At 37.5% G+C, this 22044-nt stretch overlaps 2 protein-coding genes across 2 annotated transcripts; both read left to right on the top strand.

Annotated features, from left to right (window-relative positions):
- The first annotated feature begins 97 nt into the window (after nucleotides 1–97).
- Nucleotides 98–7033, top strand: LOC141597522 (G-type lectin S-receptor-like serine/threonine-protein kinase At1g11300). Its single transcript, XM_074417989.1, has 13 exons — nucleotides 98–283; nucleotides 387–597; nucleotides 685–922; nucleotides 1021–1168; nucleotides 1259–1569; nucleotides 2255–2343; nucleotides 2621–3934; nucleotides 5055–5170; nucleotides 5297–5446; nucleotides 5735–5945; nucleotides 6041–6278; nucleotides 6381–6528; nucleotides 6722–7033. Exons 1-13 carry the CDS (start codon nucleotides 98–100, stop codon nucleotides 7031–7033), a joined length of 3672 nt encoding a protein of 1223 aa, XP_074274090.1.
- Nucleotides 7034–8250: 1217 nt separating this feature from the next.
- Nucleotides 8251–12936, top strand: LOC141596016 (G-type lectin S-receptor-like serine/threonine-protein kinase At1g11300). Its single transcript, XM_074416010.1, has 7 exons — nucleotides 8251–9559; nucleotides 10196–10296; nucleotides 10516–10685; nucleotides 11359–11569; nucleotides 11933–12170; nucleotides 12254–12401; nucleotides 12576–12936. The coding sequence occupies exons 1-7, from the start codon at nucleotides 8289–8291 to the stop codon at nucleotides 12885–12887; spliced, it is 2451 nt and encodes an 816-aa protein (XP_074272111.1). The 5' UTR covers nucleotides 8251–8288; the 3' UTR covers nucleotides 12888–12936.
- Nucleotides 12937–22044: the final 9108 nt, after the last annotated feature.

Here is a 22044-nt window from a genome sequence, read left to right as displayed (position 1 = left end):
GTCGACCTGCTAGGCCTTGTCTGCTTCAAGCTCTAACTTAACAGGATTGTAACACCAAGTCCTCAAGTTACGCCATGTTTACCTAGTGTTTCTCGATATGACAGGAAAGAGGGCTGTAACAACATCTAAAGAGGCGTATTGGCAAAACGTATTTGGTGGAACAGGCAATAGCAATGATTTTCAGGATTTAAGATTGTTCGATTTCATAAAGTTGGTTGATGCAACTGATAACTTTTCGGAATTCAACAAGCTTGGCCAAGGGGGGTTTGGCCCTGTATATAAGGTATGAGAGACAAGTGCGTCTTTCAGCGACTTGGAGAGTATGTAATGTTGTTATTGTTACTGTAATGACATGGTGAAGCTAAATTTGTGTCGCTAAATCTAAGGGAAAATGGGAAGATGGACAAGAGATTGCAGTTAAGAGGCTTTCGAGAAAGTCAGGACAAGGTGTAGAAGAGTTCATGAATGAAGTGATGGTGATTTCGAAACTTCAACACAAAAACCTTGTAAGACTACTGGGATGTTGTGTAGATGGAGACGAAAAGCTACTAGTATATGAACTCTTGCCGAATAAAAGCTTGGATGCACTTCTCTTCGGTAAGAAACATACTATGGTCTCTCGAGCATCTTAATAATGATGAACTTTACTTTTCCTTCATTGATATGTAAAACTCGTTTACATAGACTCGAAGCAACAAAAACTACTGGACTGGCCAAAGCGATTTAACATCATCAAAGGAATATGTCGAGGTCTTCTTTACCTTCATAGAGATTCCAGATTGAGGATTATACACCGGGATTTGAAGCCAAGTAACATTTTATTAGACGAGGAGCTCAATCCAAAAATTTCGGATTTTGGGATGGCAAGGATATTTGGTAGCAAACAAGATGAAGCCAACACCCTACGAGTTGTCGGAACCTAGTAACTACTTTACCTATTCAACCTTAATGATATTGTACACATTGTTTTATGATAGACCTATCTTAGTATCTTATGTGCTTTAACATGTCTGTGTGTAGCGGTTACATGTCTCCAGAATATGCAATGGAAGGCACATTTTCTGAGAAATCAGATGTGTATAGCCTCGGAGTATTGATACTAGAAATTGTAAGTGGCAAAAGAAACCATAAGTTTCTAGATCACGAGTCTTCGAACCTCCTAACATATGTAAGTTTCGAGAATCCTTGTGCATCATCTTATATTACAAACTTACTGTTAGAATGATTTTAGCTAAAAATATCGTAAAAATGTTTTCAGGCATGGAAATTGTGGAAAGAAAACGATGTGCTCTCGTTAGTCAATCCCGAGATTGTTAACCAGAGCTTTAAAGGGCAAATTTTTAAGTGCATACAAGTAGGGCTACTGTGTGTTCAAGAACTTCCTGCAAATAGGCCTGATGTTTCCGCGTTGATATCCATGCTTGATGTTGATGATGTCAAAACTCTCCCAATTCCGAAGCAACCCGGGTTTACACGAAGCAAAGGTTATTCCAGTGACAGAGCTCTCCAAAATGTTGATGAACTTTGCTCAGTAAACAATGTTTCCATCACTGCTATTACTGGCCGCTAGCGCGTTGATTATATTAACAATCTGCCATGTACATTCTATTTTTTAAGATTTCAACTGATGAAAGTTGAAAGATTACTTACCTCATAAATAGTATTTTTCAGATAAATGTTTTCCTCTATTAGACCTGCAGCATCACCTTATAGAATCTCATCATTTTTCGACACCCAATTAAGGACACATTCAACTTTAAAACCCGCTTTTTTTCACTTTTTCTTTTCTATATTTTCGCATTTTGAGGTGTGCGTTCACTTATGGACGGTTCTAAAGGATGATTCATGTCAGCCGACCCCAAATCATTTTGGGATTAAGGCTCTCATGTTGTTGTATAGTGCATACCTCCAATTTGAGGCGTTACTCAAATATTATAAGAGTCTTATGGATACATTCAGTACAAAAATCTGTAAAGACAGTGGTCGGTAAAATAAAATTTTGGTCGGAAAATATATTTACAGACTGTTTTGTAAAGACAGTAACTAGAAAAATCTGTCGGTATTTGCATTTACCGACTGAATGAGATACTGATGGTCGGAAACACCCATAAACTGTTGGCATACAGTCCTGGATTGTCAATATTAGAAAATAAACAGTCGGTATTAGAAATTGCAGTCGGTTACCGGCTTTGGTCGATGTTCTATTAGTGGTCGGTAAAAATGTGACTATTAACTTTTTACCGACTGTTTTCAGTCGGTATTTCTTTTTGGCGACCAATTTATGTGGTCGGAAAATATCAGATGGTAAGGCGCATAACTGTTGTACTGATTCAAATGATCATGGTTAATATTATTTTAACATTGCATCTGAACCATGTTCTCCCCTACGTGCACAGTGCACTACAAAAAAAACAAGGGAAACTGACGGAAAAAATCCTATGAGAAAAGAGTTAGACCATTGCAGAAACACACATCACTTGTTTGATGTAATCAACGCTCTTTGAAGTAAACGATCGAGGGAGGTTTCAAACACGAATTCTTAAACAACAAGTTGGTACATTTCTCTATTCTTGACTTAGTATTGATGTGGATGCTATATGACCATAACAAGCTTATATAGCTTTCGTGTCCTCGGACAGAATTGGTATTCCAAATTCCTCAATGCATCTCAAACCTGCAATCTACACGTTTCTGTTAATATCATGGTTTGGTTTCTCAGTTGCATCCGATTCTATTACCACCCCTGAATTTCTAAAAAACCCGGAAACATTAATATCTAGCAATGATCGTTTCAAGTTGGGGTTCTTTAGTCTGAATAATTCGCAAAATCAATATCTCGGAATATGGATGTATAACAATAAGAATCCTCAGAGTTCTTTGCAGGTTATATGGATAGCCAACAGAGATAATCCTGTAAAGGACTCATCTGCTATGCTCGCGTTTTCGGATGACGGGAATCTTCAAGTAACGGATGAACAAAAGAAGATTTATTGGTCATCAAATGTATCAAATAGAGCTAATAATAATGCTACAGTAGCTCAGCTTCAAAATACAGGTAATCTTGTTTTGCTTGCAAACGGTAGTAATTCTATCGTTTGGCAGAGTTTCGATTATCCCACTGATTCATTAGTATCAGGGGTAAAGCTGACCTTGAGTAAAAGTTTGAATGACACAAGAACATTAATTCAATCATGGAAAAGTAGTACTGATCCATCAATTGGCAGCTTTCGCGTTGTTAGTCTTCAGCGGGATCTACCTGAATTTTTCATTTTAGAAGGCGATAAGCCCTACTGGCGTACAGGTCCTTGGAACGGATATCTATTTCTTGGAGTGCCTTACTTTAAGTCAGAGACCTTGTCAGGGTTCAATATAGACGACCATGCCGACACAGTCGAGATATCTTATGAATTGGCAGATCAGTCTGTTTTCGAATGGTATGCGCTAACTTATGATGGAATTTTGGCACAAAAGTTTTGGAATGACAGTAACAATGATTGGGGAATTAGCTGGCAAACTTTAGAATCCGAGTGTGATGTTTATGGGAAGTGTGGCAAGTTTGCAGTTTGTAATCCTAGGAAAAAACCCATTTGTGAATGTTTAAAAGGGTTTAACCCGGAAAATATAGACGAATGGAGGAAAGGAAATTGGACTAATGGGTGTGTTCGGAGAACAGAGCTGCAATGTCGTGCTCCAGGAAGCAAAGAAGACAAGTTTTTGCGAATGAAGCAGATCAAAGTACCTGATTATGCACATTGGATTCAAGCAGAAGGAGATAGTTGTTCCGGAAATTGTTCGCAAAATTGTTCATGTCTCGCTTATTCATATTTTTCCGGTGTTGGATGCATGTTATGGAATGCAAGCCTGATTGATGTACAACAGTTTTCTGGAGATGGTGCTGATCTTTTCATTCGTTTGGCTAATTCAGAATTACCAGGTCAGCTCCTATAAGGCCCTGTTCTTTTGGACTTCTATTTGTCCTTTTAAGTTCAGTTCAGTTCCTATAAGTTCAGTTCAGTTCCTATAAGTTCATAAGTTCAGTTCAGCTTCTATAAATTCAGTTTAGACAAGTTCATACAACGTATATTAACTATAAATTCATACCCGTTTTTTAATATTGACGAATTGAAAAAAAATAGTACCCTTTTCATTAAAATCAATGCAAAAAAATCCAATATTAAAATTATCCTATATACATTATTCTTAAAAAAATAGATGGTTAGAAAAAAAAATAGATGGATTCGATGATGTCAGTGAAAATGAAGATGAATATGAAAGTGACGAGTAAGATGATAATATGGAAATAGATGGTTAGAAAAAAAATGTAATATGTAATTTATTTTTTATTGAAATGTATTATAGTAATTGTAAGAAAAATTAATATATATAAAGCGTAAAAATTTTATAAGTTCAGCTCATATAAGTTTAGTTCAGCTCTTATAAGTTCAGTTCAGTTCCTATAAGTTCAGTTCAGTTCAGCTCCTATATGTTCAGTTCAATTCAGCTTCTATAAGTTCAGTTCAGCTCCTATAAGTTCAGTTCAGTTCAGCAAATAGAAGTCCAAAAGAACAGGGCTTAAGTGGATTTCGTCCCACGCTCCCATCTTTTGATCATTTCTATGAAATGCTAAAAAAACACTTGCGTAGTTGTATGTTGGATGACCTGAGAGTTCGAGACCCAAATTATCCGACAAGTAGGCCTAGATAAGATGACCCTAGAGGCCTAGACCAACTACAGCTGAATACATTCCAAATATGATCCGAAACCTGAATTGATCATAATGAACCTGTATCTTACTCAATTTTCTGACCCATAATCACCCAAACCAAAATGATTCACATGGTTCAGCCGGTACCCAAAACAATCAACGATAACACAACGGAAACATACCTGAACCCGATATAGCAGGTCTGCACCAATATGCACCAGAGTGCATCATATACCCCAAATAACCTGGCCAAAGTAAACCCAAACAAACTTATTAATATGAATAACCCATATGACATGTCTACATGCAATCCAAAATATTATCTATACTTTTCTCCTCAACTGTGCAGATGAAAGTGGCAAACGGAAGATAATCATAGCAGTCGCAGTGAGTTTGAGTGCATTGTTATCTATTATCTTAGTGTTCTACCTTTGGAAGTGGTTGCGTAACAGAAATGGTAACATTGTTCATTCCGAATGCTAATAATTTGCACTGTTTATTACTCGTACTTTATTTGATGTTTTATGGCATATTTAATCATGTATGTTAGTTGAGCTCGCAGGAAAGGGAGCTATAACCACAACGAAAGAGGCGAATTGGCAAAACATATTTGGTGCGACAGGTAGTAGCAATGATTTTCAAGATTTACGACTGTTCAATTTCACAAAGTTGGTCGAAGCAACAGACAATTTTTCGGAAATGAACAAGCTTGGCCAAGGAGGTTTCGGTCCTGTGTATAAGGTATAATTTGTAAGATACATTTATGAACCGCGGTTAAAACTGATTTATGCAAATTTCTTATGGATCAATATGACAATGTCGGGAACTAGAGTTCTTTCGACAACAACAACAACAACATCAGAGCCTTAATCCCAAAATGATTTAGGTTCGGCTGACATGAATCATCCTTTAGAACGGTCTATGGGTGAACGCACACCTCCAAATGCCAAAAAAAAAAATAATAATTAAAACTAATGTCATTTTTACTGTAATAACATGACGAAGCTAAATTTGTGTCGCTTTGTCTAGGGAAAATGGGAAGATGGACAAGAGATTGCGGTTAAGAGGCTTTCAAAAAAGTCTGGACAAGGTGTAGAGGAGTTTATGAATGAAGTAATGGTGATTTCGAAACTTCAGCACAAAAACCTTGTAAGATTACTAGGATGTTGTGTAGAAGGAGAAGAAAAACTACTAGTATATGAACTCTTGCCGAATAAAAGTTTAGATGCACTTCTTTTTCGTAAGTATGATATAATTGTGTTAACTTGAATGCATCGTAATGAAAGCTTTTCGGAAACTCACTCACTCAGATATGTAAAACTCTTCTACACACAGATCCAGATCAACAAAAGATGTTGGATTGGCCAAAGCGATTTAGCATCATCAAAGGAATATGTCGAGGACTTCTTTATCTTCATAGGGATTCAAGATTGAGGATTATACATCGAGATTTAAAGCCGAGTAACATTCTATTAGATGAGGAGCTCAATCCAAAAATTTCAGATTTTGGGATGGCAAGGATATTTGGTAGCAAACAAGACGAAGCCAACACACTACGAGTAGTCGGAACCTAGTAACTATTTCACTAATTCAAGCTTTATGATAGTGTAGAGATTATCTTATGATACACTTGAAAAATTAAATCTTATATAGGTTCCTTAACCCGTGCGTGCAGTGGTTACATGTCTCCAGAATATGCAATGGAAGGCACATTTTCTGAAAAATCAGATGTATATAGCCTCGGAGTTTTGCTACTAGAAATTGTAAGTGGTCGAAGGAACCACAGGTTTCTAGATCAGGAGTCTTCAAACCTCCTAACATATGTAAGTTTCGCGAACTCTTATGCATCATCTTCTTTGGGTATTTTCAGTTCTTATCATTTACGGCATTTTGTCTACTTCATCGTCAGATCGGATCGGATCATTTCAGTTCTAGGTCTTTTTTAGGGAACTTACTATCAAGTTATTTAAAATATGTCAAAATGATGATAACTTACAGTGGTTAAAATGTCTTCAGGCATGGAAATTGTGGAGCGAAAACGACATGCTCTCGTTGATTAATCATGAAACTGTCAACTGCAGCTTTGAAGGGCAAATTTATAAGTGCATACAAGTAGCATTGTTGTGTGTTCAAGAACTTCCTGCAGATAGGCCTGATGTTTCGGCAGTGATTACTATGCTTGATGTCGATGATATCAACACTCTTCCAATTCCGAAGGAACCTGGGTTTACACGAAGCAAAGGTTGTTCAAGTGACGGAACTCCACAATATGTTCCTGAACTTTGTTCAGTAAACAGTGTTTCTATGACTACTATTACTGGCCGCTAGCGCATTGGTTATATTAACAGTTTGCTATGTACATTGTATGTGTATAAGATTGTAAATTTGTAACCAATGGAAATTGATAACATAGACAACTATACTCCATTAACTAATGGTTTGCTATTACAGGTTCGAGTCCTTGGAGCAGCCTCTTGCCAAAGTGGCAAGGGAAGGCTTACCCGCTATTACACCCTTATGGTGGGACCCTTCCCCGGACCCTCGCCTTGCAGAACACCATCGTGCACTAAGACTACCCTTTATAAATGGTTGGTTTTCCACTCAGATGTTAATACAATATGAACAATAACATTTTTCAAATGAATCTTTTAGGGTGGTCATGATGTTACTCAAAAATGTACTTCCATTCAAATGAATTTCATGCGCTTATTTAATATTTGTGAAGTATATTTTAATCAAACGCATAAAATTCACTAGAAAAGAGGGAGCACTATTTCACTCCAAAAACACCTTAAAGTCGTTATTAGAATAATGCTCTCACATAATGAATAGTAGGTACGTCTCTCTTTGAGGTTATCATTCCCAGTCTTTTTACCCATTATTAGGCCTCTTACATCTTCTTTTCCGACCAATTCTAGTACAATTATTCAGTTCTCTCTTTGACATAATGCTCAATCTATCCACATTATATGTTACTATATGAACTCCCTTATACTTTATTACTAAAAGCATCACACACCAATTATTTTAGATATGATAATATAAAATTATATCATTCCTATGAAAAACATCTGAAGTAGCTTCCTTCAACCCCCACAAGTCCCCTACCGTATTTTCTAGCATATATGAAGTACTTTAATTCTTATCGAAGGACAAGGTCTTCATGTCTTAAAACTTGAGCTTCGAGGAGTCCTACACTTGGATACACACACATGTTTGGCACTCATAGCCGAGCCTGAGTAACATAGACCATTACAATTAATGGTATACCGCTTGAAACATTGATGATTTCATCAACCTAAGCTCTCGTATGATATCAATTTGTTATAGAACACGACGTCACTTGATCACATTTGCAATACTTTTATGAGAGAAGAACTTGATCCTTACGAGAACACAAATCACTTGTTTGACGTATTCAATGTTCTTCAAAGTACCAAGGGAAGTTTCAACTAACCATGGATTCTTAAATAACAAGTGGATATAAATCAACAATATTGACTTAGTATAGATTTGAATGTTAAATATGATCACAATATGTTCATGGTATCATTAGACTCAAATTGGTATTCCCAATTTTCCAATGCATCTCAAAGCTGCTATTTACACATTTTTGTTAATATCTTGGTTCAACTTCTCGGTTGCACCCGATTCTATTACCACCCCTCAAACTCTAAAAGACCCAGAAACATTAATCTCTAGCAAAGATTCTTTCAAGCTTGGGTTCTTCAGTCCAACTAATTCGACAAATCGATTTCTTGGCATATGGTTCAATAATGAAAAAAATTCCTCTAGTCCTTTGGAGGTTGTATGGGTAGCCAATAGAGATAATCCAGTAAAAGACTCTTCTTCTATGCTCAAATTTTCGGATGACGGGAATCTTAAACTAATTGATGAACAAAATAAGATTTATTGGTCGTCAAATGTATCCTTTAGGGGAAACAGTTCAGTAGTTCAGCTTCTTGATACAGGCAATCTTATTTTGCTTCTAAATGGTAGTGATTCTATCATTTGGCAGAGCTTTGATCATCCTACAGATTCATTCTTGCCTGGGATAAAGCTGACCTTCAATAAAAGTTTGTATGACACCAAAACAAAAGTTCAATCATGGAAAAGTAGTACTGATCCATCCAGTGGTCGATTTCGCTTTGTTAGTCTTCCTCGAGATCAACCTGAATTCTTCATTGTGGATGGTGATAAAATCTACTGGCGTTCAGGACCTTGGAACGGGTATTTGTTTCTTGGAGTGCCTTACTTAAGGTCAGAGGCTGAGTCTGGATTTAGTGTAGATAACCACGACAACACGGTGGATCTATCTTATGAGTTGGCAAATCAAGCTAATTATATTTGGTATGAGGTTACTTATGATGGCCTTTTGGGACAAAAACTATGGGATAACAGTAGCAATAGCTGGGAAATTGGCTGGAAGTCGTTATTCTCTGAGTGTGATGTTTATAGGAAATGTGGCAAATTTGCAGTTTGTAATCCTCTGAAAGAACCCATTTGTGAATGTTTAAAAGGGTTTACCCCGGAAAACATTGACGAATGGAGGAAAGGAAACTGGACTAATGGGTGTGTTCGGAGAACAGAGCTGCAATGCCGGGTTCCAGGGAACAAAGAAGACAAGTTTTTGCAAATGAAGGATGTCAAAGTACCAGATTATTCTCATTGGACTTCTGCACCTAAAGATGATTGTCAGAGAGATTGTACGGGAAATTGTTCATGTCTAGCTTATTCATATTTTTCTGGCATTGGATGCATGTTATGGACTGCAGACTTACTTGATCTACAACAATTCAGCACTGACGGTGCTGATTTTTTCATCCGTTTGGCTCATTCCGAACTACCAGGTCAGCAAATTAATGAGAATTTTGTCAAAAGTTTTAAAAATTAGATTAACATAAGCTAACAAGAATGATACACCCGACTAACTCAGCCTGAGGCGTAACTGGAGGTAAAATACAAAAACCAAAGTATGGCATAGAATTTGAATAGATCAAAATCTAAGCCGTATAACCTATTTTGTTGGACTGGGTATTAATTTCATTCAAAATGACTTAAATTAACCAAAGGTTACAAACTTGAGACCTAAAATGACTAGTCAATATGATAATAATGTATACCAAAAACCGACCTGTAATCACCCGAAGCGATATGTCTAGACTCAAGATAGGTTCAGCCTGTATAAGAAATGACCGATAGTGTCACACTCAAAACATGCGCGATCACAAAATGACCAGGCCTGAGCTGATTGGCCTAAAGTGCGTCATATACCGAAATAACCCAGTTTAATCTGATTTGACCAGCTAGTGACGCAAATAACTCATTTGAGACTTGAGAGATCTAAATGTGGCCTCCCTTCCCACAAAAAATTATAAACAAGACCAAATTACATAATCTTTAGACTTGATTTGTTACTGTCACCGATCTACCGCTTACTAGTTTCTGTAAGATTTCTATTTACTTTTCTCCCCAATGTGCAGATGAAAGTGGCAAACGGAAGATAATTATAGCAGTGACGGTGGTTTTGAGTGCATTGGTATCTATTGTTTCAATGTTCTACCTGTGGAAGTGGATGCGTCGCAGACATGGTAATATTATTCATTCTCACCTATAGTTGCTCTCTCTAGAAAATGTGTTACGCCTAGAGTGGATTATGTAAGGGACGACGCACTAGGCGCTAGGCCCTCTGATTTAGTGGACTTACACAAGAGTATCGAAAAATATATTTTGATGACGGGTTAGTCCTTTAACTGATCACCTCTAGCACTCCATATTTACTCACTGTATCGATAACGCAGGAAAGAGAGCTATAGCAACATCGAAAGAGGCGTATTGGCAAAACATACTTGGTGAGACAGGTACTAGCAATGATTTTCAAGATTTGCGATTGTTTGATTTCACAAAAGTGGTTGACGCAACGGACAACTTTTCCGAAATCAACAAGCTTGGGCAAGGAGGCTTCGGTCCTGTGTATAAGGTAATGGAAGATATTTTTATTGAACGCGGCTGATAGTTTCTTATGATGGAAAGATTGAGGGTAGGAACTTGCGGCTGTTTTTTTTCTTTTTTTGGCGGTTGTTTTCTAAGAATCTTGCGTGGAAAAAAAAAAAAACTTCGTTGTAAGATAACTTGTTATGGTTGTGGACACCCACTTGATATTCTTGGCTCATAAGGAAGGAAGCCTAGTTTGTATTTTTTTTTTTTTCAAATAGTATATCATGATGAAATAAATAATTATAGATCATTAAATTACTCTTATTTACTCCTTTCGTCCCGGTCAATTGTTGTCCTTTGGTTTTGGCATAAAGACCAAGGAAAGGGAAGGAGGCCAATTATAAGATGACAAGTAGACCAAATTGAGTGTGAAAGATCAAATTGCTCTTCAAATGCAACCCTAAAATAGAAATGACAACAATTGACTAAAACATCCCAAAATGGAATAGGACAATAAATGACCGGGACAGAGGGAGTATAATTTATCATAATATTGATAATAGGGTGCATGAAGAGAGCTAGAGACCTTTTTGTGTTTTAAACAGAAAAGTTAAGGCCATATAATTATCAAGAGACTCGGGTAAGGGTAAAGTTGGTATAATCACTATAATAACATGATGAAGCTAAAAATTTACGAAGTATGTCACTAACTGTAGGGAACATGGGAAGATGGACAAGAGATTGCAGTTAAGAGGCTTTCAAAAATGTCTGGACAAGGTATAGAAGAGTTTATGAATGAAGTAATGCTGATTTCAAAACTTCAGCATAAGAACCTTGTAAGACTACTGGGATGTTGTGTAGAAGGAGAAGAAAAATTACTGGTCTATGAACTCTTGCCAAATAAAAGTCTGGACGCACTTCTTTTCGGTCAGTAAGATATTCTGGTGTAATTCGAGAGCATCTTGATGATAAACTTTATTGTTCCTCCATTAATAAAAGAGTTAACTGATTAAAAGAACTGAGATATATATAGTGTTTTAAAGCTCATCACTATTCTATAATTTATTTATTTTTTCAAAATTCCTACTTTATATGAACATTTCATTCAAATTACCTAACTAAAAGTCAAATCTGACCAAATAAAATGACCACTTTTGGCGACCATCAATCATGAATAGCTAAGTAATGGGGGAAAAAAAAAGATTATGCTTCATCCATATTCACCAGAATTTTTTTTGCCAATATGTAACTTCTGCTACGTATTCACGTGCGTAAATCTCTTATACGTAGATTCAGAGCAACAAAAGCTATTGGACTGGCCAAAGCGATTTAACATCATCAAAGGAATATGTCGAGGCCTTCTTTATCTCCATAGAGATTCTAGATTGAGGATTATTCATCGAGATTTAAAGGCAAGCAACATTCTATTAGATGAGGAGCTCAATCCAAAAATTTCAGATTTTGGGATGGCAAGGATCTTTGGTAGCAAACAAGATGAAGCCAACACCCTACGAGTCGTCGGAACTTAGTAACTACTTCACCTCTTAACCCTTGTGATAATATATTCATTCCTAGACCATAACCCTAAATTATTAAATCTTGTGTGTGTAGTGGCTACATGTCTCCTGAATATGCAATGGAAGGCACCTTTTCTGAAAAATCTGATGTATATAGCCTCGGAGTTCTGCTACTGGAAATTGTAAGTGGTAGAAGGAATTACAAGTTTATGGAACATGAGTCTTCAAACCTCCTGACATATGTAAGTTTCGTGACTCAATCCTTGTGCATTGTTTGCTTTTAATAATAGGAAACAGGGATTTTTTTTGGTACTATTACCTTATCTTGCTGTAACTTACATGGTAATTAGTTTAAGTGTTTAAAACAAAACTTGTTAGAATGGTATTAGCTTAGACAGTCGCTAAAATGTTTTCAGGCATGGAAACTGTGGAACGAAAATGACATGTTCTCATTGATCATTCCTGAAATTGTGAACCAAAGCTTTGAAGGGCAGATCTTTAAGTGCATACAAGTAGGACTACTGTGTGTTCAGGAATTTCCAGAAGATAGGCCAGATGTTTCCACATTGATTTTCATGCTTGATGTTGATGATGTCAAAACTCTCCCAATTCCGAAGAGACCCGGGTTTACACGAAACAAAGATAGCTCTAGTGCTGAAATTCTCCAAAATGCTCTTGACAATTGCTCGGTTAACAGTGTTTCTATGACTGCTATTAGCGGCCGCTAGCATGTTGATTACTTGATCGTATTACCAGTTAGTCATGTACATTCTATGCGTGTAAGATTTACCTGTATAAATGATTTCTTTCCCCCCTAAAATGTTACTGTAATATTATATAACTATTACGAGTATATTTTGTCAGACTACTTTATATCTAGCTTCCATAACTTTTCCTCTCTAATCGTGTCATGTATACAGACACACTCACTGACTCACACAACACACCATGAGCTATAAATGACAGTTAATCTATCTAACACCGCACCACAAGCTAATCTCTCTAACGGAACTTTTAAGGGGGGGAATTGCAGACTATACAGTTAATCTATCTAACAGCACACCACAAGCAATAAATGACAGAGAAATGCACACAGACTATTGCAGACGACGGAAAACGACTTTTGATGACAAAACACAGCATGAGCAAAACTTTCACAGTTCAACATGTAAAACAGAAACAATAACACAACAGGAACATAGACATTGACGATAATTCGAAGGAAATAGTTACCTTAATCTGCATTCTGTGAATCAGTTACTCAATAAACATCACAATCTTTCAGAACCAAAGCATCTGCGAACTGCACACATTCCAGAAGCTAGTACCAATGCTAAATCAGCTCCTTCAAATGCACTGTAACATTTTAGAACAATCATAAGTAAAAATCTCATAAATTGAACATGCATAAACAATGTAAACAATTCAATTCATCAAATTAGTAACTCATACACAGCTAAATAATCATATAATTGATCAGAAGAAGCAGTTAAACAAATGCAATCAAATTAATTACTTAATTAGGGTTTGAGCAATTGAGAATTTAAATTAAACAAGCGGAAAATGAATCAAGTAACACTTACAATTAGGCAAAATAGACTGATAATGTAATTACAATTAGTCTGATTGAGATTATATAACTAATTAATCAGATTTTATTAGCTAAATTTTGAGAATTTGAGATTTGGGGAAGAAAAGTAGAAAACGGTACAATTGATTGAATTGAGCGCGCGAGTGGTTAGGTGGCTGTTCGACTGTTTGTCCGTCCATTTTGTTTTAGTCGTAAACAATTGATTGAATATGGACGGTATTTATAGAGTTTTATTTTTATTATTTGTGAAATTTAAATTGACAATTCATCTATTTTTCATGTTTCTAATAATTGTACTTTGATTTGAGAAATAAAAAATCAAATCATATGAAGTCATGAAATGAATGTTTTTTTAAAAAAAAATTTACCGAGAAATTAACGATGTTATTTTATAAATATTTACTAATAACATATTTATTTTAGTGGCAAATTTTTATCATAAATAATCTATGAATTTTTATCATAAAGTTCTTAAAAAAAATTATTTATCATAGAAAGACCGGAGATAAATTTTTATCCAATGATCCTTACATAGTTTACCTTATGTATGGAGATAAGTTAGTTGAATGTGATGTTGGTATGGAGAGATTGAGATTGATTCATCATTGTACCACTAGTTGGTCTCATAGATATATGCTTGTTCATCCATTGATGGCAACATAATTGGAACCAAATAAAATCTAAATATTTTGGTTTCATAGTTTGATTGAATGTCGAACATGGGTACACGAGTTAATATGAAGAGTCAGGGTAGACATAGATCTAACCGTTAATTTATTGGAATAATGTTTTACCGATAGTTTCCGACTTCCGATTCTAATAAAAGTAGGCTCTGTTTGGTAACGCATTTGAGGTATTTTTTTCAACGAATTAGCTTTTTTGACAAAATTTTCAGGCAGCTTATTTTTTGGCAAGTAGCATTTCATACCAAATAAGCTACCAAGTACCTGAACTGATTTTATTTTCTAATTTATGCGCGATCTGATATTATTTACTTAGAAGAAACAATTTCTTGAAATATGCATGGAATAGCATGCAAGCAATGCAAGTATATATGAGTATACGAGTCGTGTTTAGGTCGATATTAAGTTGTAACGATTGAATTTATTCAAAGTTCAATCTTCACGACATTGTCGTCTTTAGCACATTTTTGTTTGATATTTATACGTAAACGAGTCACAACTAGCTCTATTACAAATGAAAGTGGATTCGAATTTACAACCGACAACAAATTACTCGTAATTGATTATGACTGTTGTGAATTGTGATCATGAAATACCAACATTAAACAATGTAGCCTCCATTATTATTCGGGGGCTTCCATCGATCATCCATCGATGGTAAGCCCCACAAAAGCTTTCTTAAACAACTAATATTATGCAGATCTATCTTATTTTCAATAATAGTCTCCCTTTTGGTGAGATCTATTGTTCCGTCCCTTCTTTCGGGGTTTTTCCATTTTTTCGTGGGATTGTTATCATTATAATAAGTTTTAATCGACGGGGAGATTATCAGATTTGTTTCGTGGATGAATACATCAAGACGGCTACACTGTTTCCCTCCATCAAGAAGGATGCAAAGACATCGATTATTCATAGATTCAAGAAATTTATGATTTTGGAGCGGCAGCGCCATTACCAGTATTTAGATAGTTATTTTGAATGTATTTTTTTCGTTAGCAATTTTGATTTTCCTTTGTCTATTTGTTATCTTCATTGTAACCTACGCCTAGTTGATTATTAATGAGATGACAATTTCAAAAAAAAAAAAAAACATTAAACAATGTAGGGTTTTCGAGCTTCTTAAGAATGTTACTAAACAAGTAATCTACCTCGTCTTCACTGCTTGGGCTACTATTGAGATACATAAGACTTGTGTAGGGAAATATCCGTAAAATTCCCTTAAATTTTAAGACTATAACGTAACTTTAACATGCGATTATGGTCATAAACGAAAATACAAGAGAAACGATAAAGGTATAAGAATCAACCTCGGGTCCTATGAATTTTCGGCCTAAGAACAGAAATCAACAGAGATTTCCTCCTAATCATTGCACCCAAGATCGTCTGAGACTATGCCCTTTGTGCTAGAAAGTACTCTCTAATTGCCTTGCAATATTGAGAGAGTTTTGTGTGAGTTTTGCTAGATGTGAGATCTAGGTTTTTCAGAGAAAAATACTCTCAAAAACCCTAATTTCTGTTTCAAATGAAAACCTTAGGTCAAAAGGAGAGAGGCTCTCTCCTTTTGTTTGGTTCGTCCAAACCGTGAGCCAAGGGGAGGAAATGGGCTTTCATTTTCTCCTTATTTGAGCTCGTGGTCCGACTCAAAATCGCTAAATGTATATGACGGGTTTTTAATTATAAATCGTCATCGGTTATTAAAATATCGACCAGTAACAAGGATTAGTCGACATATTAATACATGTCCGACAAAGACAATATTGTATAATTAATTCAATATACATTAATTAAATATAACCATTTATATTTAATTTACGAATTAACCGCTTAATTCGCCTTAGCCCGAATTATTTAATCCGTATTAAATAATTATCTCAACATCGCGTTTGACTAATTATTAGTCAATAACTCCGACTAACTGCTTAGTCAAATTAGGCATCAACATGACTGTATTTTCATACCGTCACATCTCTCAAACGTATCCTATAGGTGTGACTTTTAGGGACCAGTTGATCACCGCCATCTGTATGACAATAACGTCAAACTTATCTAGCAAGCCAACCGTTATTGATAAACGTGGACCAACTGATAATAATACAAAAGTATGCCCTTTGATCCTTTTAGAGATTTATATGTCCTTGCACTAACTGTAGAGGACACCAGCCCCAACAAGCTCCCACTTGTCCGTAAAAGTGTACGTGCAATGACGTTATCCGCACTCACTGGAGGACACAAGCTCCAACACTCACTGGAGGACACAAGCTCCAACAAACTCTCACTTGTCCGTACAAGTGTATGTGCGATAACCGATTCTCATATCCATTTAAAATTTCTCCCACTCAATGTAAAACAATTTGCAGATCCGGATCCGCAAAGGTCGTATTTTACAATCGATCTGTATCTAGAGTGGTTTCCCCGACTAGAGAGTAACTTAACTGATAAAACGAATTCGTATTTGAGCATGGCCATGCATTTCGATTCTGACTCCTCGAGTGGCCCCGAGAAATATCGAGTACGATAAAGGTGAATATTTCCTTCAACTCGACCCCCGCCGATATAAGCACAGCATGAAATGACCCAGAAAAAATCTACTTGGCCCCTGTTACGGATGACCGTGAGAAAGAAACCAAAGTCACCCAAAATCGCCTTTAATCTCAAGAGACGTCGATAGTCAAAAGAATCGACTCTTAGGATCACCATGGAGGTCCTATCCACGACCTGGCACCGAATGTTATAAAACATTTAGGACTCCACGTCGATGTCACAATTGTGTCCTACGAGATATCCGTATAACTCGCCTCTGTGATTGGTCAGTCAATCGTTTGACTTATGGCTCGTTGAACCCACCATCAACCAACGTCACAAAATAATTACCAGAGTTATCAGCTCACGTGGGCAATTAAGGACCAAAAAATATAATGTTTGTTCAGTTCACTTTGTGGTGTTCAAAATTGTCGTACAAATCCACATGAAAAACAAAATATATAAAAATATCAAAACGATGATGTCGTATAGAGTACACAAGAAAAAGAATCTAATCCATAAAAGAGTACTACAACTCAGGAACACGTTTAATTCCCATGGAATTAACATGCCCTTCATGCTTATCTTGTCGTAATGGTTTAGTGAGAGGATCTGCTATATTATCATCTGTAGCAATCTTTTCTATCACTACCTCCTTTTGCTACACGTAATCTCGGATTAGATGAGCTTTCCGTTGTACATGTCTAGATTTGTTGCTAGACTTAGGCTCCTTAGCCTGGAAGATGGCACCTTTATTGTCGCAATAGATGGTGATTGGGTCATTCGAACTAGGCACTACAGATAGTCCTTGTAAGAATTGACGCATCCATATTGCTTCCTTTGCAGCTTCAGACGCGGCATAGTACTCGGACTCAGTCGTAGAATCTGTTGTAACACTTTGTTTGGAACTCTTCCGGTGATCGCAGCGCCATTAAGAGTAAAAACGAATCCAGACTGAGATTTCGAGTCATCTCGATCCGTTTGGAAGCTAGCATCTGCGTAACCGGTTGCGCATAGCTTTTGATCGCCTCCATAAGTCAATGCCCAATCTTTAGTCCTCCGTAGGTACTTAAGAATGTTCTTATCAGCCATCCAATGTGATTCACCTGGATGTTGTTGGAATCAACTTGTCATACTCAATGCATATGCCACGTCCGGACGTGTGCATATCATGGCATACATGATTGATCCTATAGCTGAAGCATAAGGAATTCGGGTCATGCGCTCTTTCTCTTCCGGTGTCTCTGGTGCCTGAGACTTGCTCAAATCCACCCCTGGAGTCATAGGAAGAAACCCCTTTTTGGAGTTAGTCATGCTGAATCTCTCTAGGACCTTGTCTATGTAAGACTCCTGACTGAGAGATAACATCCGACGTGATCTATCTCGATAGATACGGATGCCCAAAATTCTTTGTGCCTCACCCAGATCTTTCATCTGGAAATGGTTCTTCAACCATACTTTTACCGAAGTTAAGAGAGGTATGTCATTCCCAATCAGGAGTATGTCGTCAACATACAATATTAGGAAGACAATCATGCTCCCACTCGACTTGATATATAGACATGGTTCCTCGACCGATCGAGTAAATCCATTCTCTTTTATCACCTGGTCGAATCGATGATTCCAACTCCGAAAAGCTTGCTTAAGTCCATAAATGGAACGCTTAAGCTTGCACACTTTCTTAGGATGTTCGGGATCGATGAAACCTTCGGGTTGTACTATACCATGTACAACTCTTCCTCCAAATAACCGTTTAAGAAGGCGGTTTTCACATCCATCTGCCAAATTTCATAGTCATGAAAAGCGGCAATCGCTAAGATAATCCGAATGGAACGCAACATGACTACGGGTGCAAAAATCTCATCGTAGTGTAAACCTGGCACTTGGGTGAAACCTTTAGCAACTAGTCGTGCTTTATAGATATCTTGTTGACCTTCCACATAATGTTTTATCTTGTAAAGCCATTTGCATTGAAGGGGACGAACCTTAGCAGGTAAGTCAACAAGATCCCATATGTTGTTCTCATACATGGAGTCCATCTCGGATTGCATGGCCTCAAGCCATAGCTTTGAGTCGGAACTAGTCATGGCACCTTTATAGGTTGCGGGTTCACTACTCGTTAAGAGCAGAATGTCATCTATGTCATGTTCCTCGACCATACCAATGTATCTGTCCGGAGGAATAGAGACTCTACCCGACCTCCTAGGTTCCTCAGGAATATTAACCGCAGTCGGGATTGAAGGAACTGGTTCCTCCAATGGTTGCTCGGTGTTTGGTTCTGGAATCTCCGACAGTTCGAAGGTTCTATTACTCTATGCATTCTCGAGAAATTCCTTCTCTAAGAATGTCGCACTAGCCGCAACAAAAACACGTTATTCGGTTGGCGAATAAAAGTAATGACCAAGTGTTCCTTTAGGATAACCTATAAAGTATGTCTTGACCGATCGCGGGCCGAGCTTATCCTCGTGTCTCCACTTGACATAAGCCTCGCAGCCCCAAACTCGTATAAAGGACAAGTTAGGGACCGTTCCCTTCCATAGTTCATATGGAGTCTTGTCAACAGCTTTAGACGGACTTCGGTTAAGTATTAGAGCAGCTGACAAAAGAGCATAACCCCACAATGAGTCAGGCAACACGGTGTGACTCATCATGGATCGAACCATATCAAGTAGTGTTCGATTTCTCCGTTCGGACACACCATTCAACTGAGGTGTTCCAGGTGGAGTTAATCGTAAGGCAATCCCACGTCTTTAAGGTGTTGATCAAACTCGTGAGAAAGATACTCGCCACCACGATCTGAACGTAGTGTTTTAATCTTTCTACCCAGTTGGTTCTGTACCCGATTCTGGTATTCTTTGAATTTCTCAAAGGACTCACTTTTATGCTTCATCAAGTAGACATAGCCATATCTACTTAAATCGTCCGTGAAAGTGATGAAATACCTATAGCCTTCTCGTGCGGTGATTGACATAGGACCACATACATCCGTGTGTATGAGTCCTAATAGGTCAGCAGCGCGCATTCCAACACCTTTGAAGGAAATACGAGTCATCTTGCCAATGAGACATGATTCACACGTGCCAAATGATTGAAAATCAAAGGCCGAGATAGCTCCATTCTGTATGAGCTGTTTAACGCGTTTCTCATTAATGTGTCCCATACGGTAGTGCCATAGATACGTTTGATCTTTGTCACCAACCTTTAACTTTTTATTCATTACGTGCAATATTTCAGTGGTCTGATCTAAAACAAAAATTCCATTCATGGAGACTGCCTTGCCATAAATCATATCGTATAATGAGAAAATGCAAGTATTATTCTCTATTACAAATGAAAAACCAAATTTGTCAAGTGCAGAAACTGAAATAATGTTTTTAGAAAGACTGGGTACATAATAGCAGTTATATAAAAATAACTCAAATCCGCTAGGAAGCTGGATCACGTATGTTCCCCTCGAGACGGCAGCCACTCGTGCTCCATTCCCGACACGCAGGTCCACCTCACCCTTTACGAGGGGTTCGATGTTTCGGAGCCCCTGCACATGATTACACAGATGAGAACCACAACCAGTATCTAGTACCCAAGTTCCGTAACTTGCGTGGTTAATCTCAATCATATGAATAAAAGAAGAAGAAGACATACCAACAGGTTTGACGCAACCTGCTTTTATGTCCTCATGATAAACAGGACATGTACGCCTCCAATGCCCAGTCTTGTGGCAATGATGGCATTCCATGTTATCATTATTGCTCTTTGTCGCGCCTGATGAGGTGCTCGACTCACCAGGCCCACTCTTACCTGATTCCGACTTCTTAAACTTCGGTTTACCTACTGCTAGGTCTGCCTGAGCTTTGCCCTTACCCTTGCCCTTGTTTGACACAACGAGAACATCCCGTTTAAGGCTCCCACTAAACTTCATGTCCTTCTCGGTCTGTACGAGAAGGGAGTGTAGATCGTGAGGACTTTTCTTCAAATCATTCATATAGTAATTGGCTCTAAAGAGCGCAAAACGATCGTGGAGTGAATGAAGCATGCGGTCAATCACAATGTTCTCGCTGATTTTACAATCAAGCGTCTCCAGTTTCTCGACATTCTCAATCATGCTGAGAATGTGTGGGCTAACCGGTTGGCCCTTCTGGAGTTTCGCATCAAAGAAGCGAGTGGTATGCTCATAGGTCACGATTCTCGGTGCTTTCGAGAATTCCCTAGTAAGCGTGGTGAAAATCTTGTTTGCACCCTGGGCTATGAAGCGTTTCTGCAAATTGGATTCCATTGCAAAAATGAGTACGTTTTTAATCGCACCCGCTTCCATGACGAAATCGCTATACTTGGCGATCTCGTTAGCGTCAGCCGTGGGACCTGGGCTTGGCGGGATGGGCTCAGTCAGATATTTGAGCTTCCCGTCAGAAATGGCAGCATTCCGTAATGCCGCCTCCCATTCCGCGAAGTTTGATCCATCATTCTTCAGTCGAGTAGACTGATTCATCTGATTCATGAAGATCCGAAGCCAGGACTCACGGTCCAATGTGGCACTTGGCATTGGGTCATTAACAAGACCAGCCATTATGTTATTTGCAGTTTAAATGATCGTATTCTACACTGAAAAAGGAAGAAAAATAAAAACGAAATAAGCAACTCATCGAGGTGATTTAAGTCTATTTAAAATACATTTTAACGTGTAGACTCTTGCACTTGCATAATTGATCTCCCTCAAGAATAATACAAGTGATCCCAAGACTCAATTTCCGTAAATTGATAAGCCAACTGTTTAGCTAGTCCTTCCGTAAGAACTCTTGGTCGATAGATTTCCGTAAATCCTATCTATAGTCCACCATAATCACAGGATCGTACGAGTGACCATATTGTTGAGATAAAATAAGTCAATCAGTTCCAACTTACCCGACGTAGAAGGGGTCATATTATGCCTACCGACGAAGAAGGGATTCATTGGAGTTTGACCTATAAAGACTATTCTCAATTTTTGGTTATACAAAGAAGATCCCATCAACTTAGTTTTAATTCATTTTAAGTGAACGAAAAACTAGCATTACGTGAATGAATTAATTTAGGTGATGGCTTAAGTAAAAACAT

This window comes from Silene latifolia, chromosome 8 (genome assembly GCF_048544455.1).
Source record: "Silene latifolia isolate original U9 population chromosome 8, ASM4854445v1, whole genome shotgun sequence".
NCBI lineage: Eukaryota > Viridiplantae > Streptophyta > Magnoliopsida > Caryophyllales > Caryophyllaceae > Silene > Silene latifolia.
Note: the sequence above shows the minus strand (reverse complement) of the source record. Positions and strands in the feature narration are given on the sequence as shown.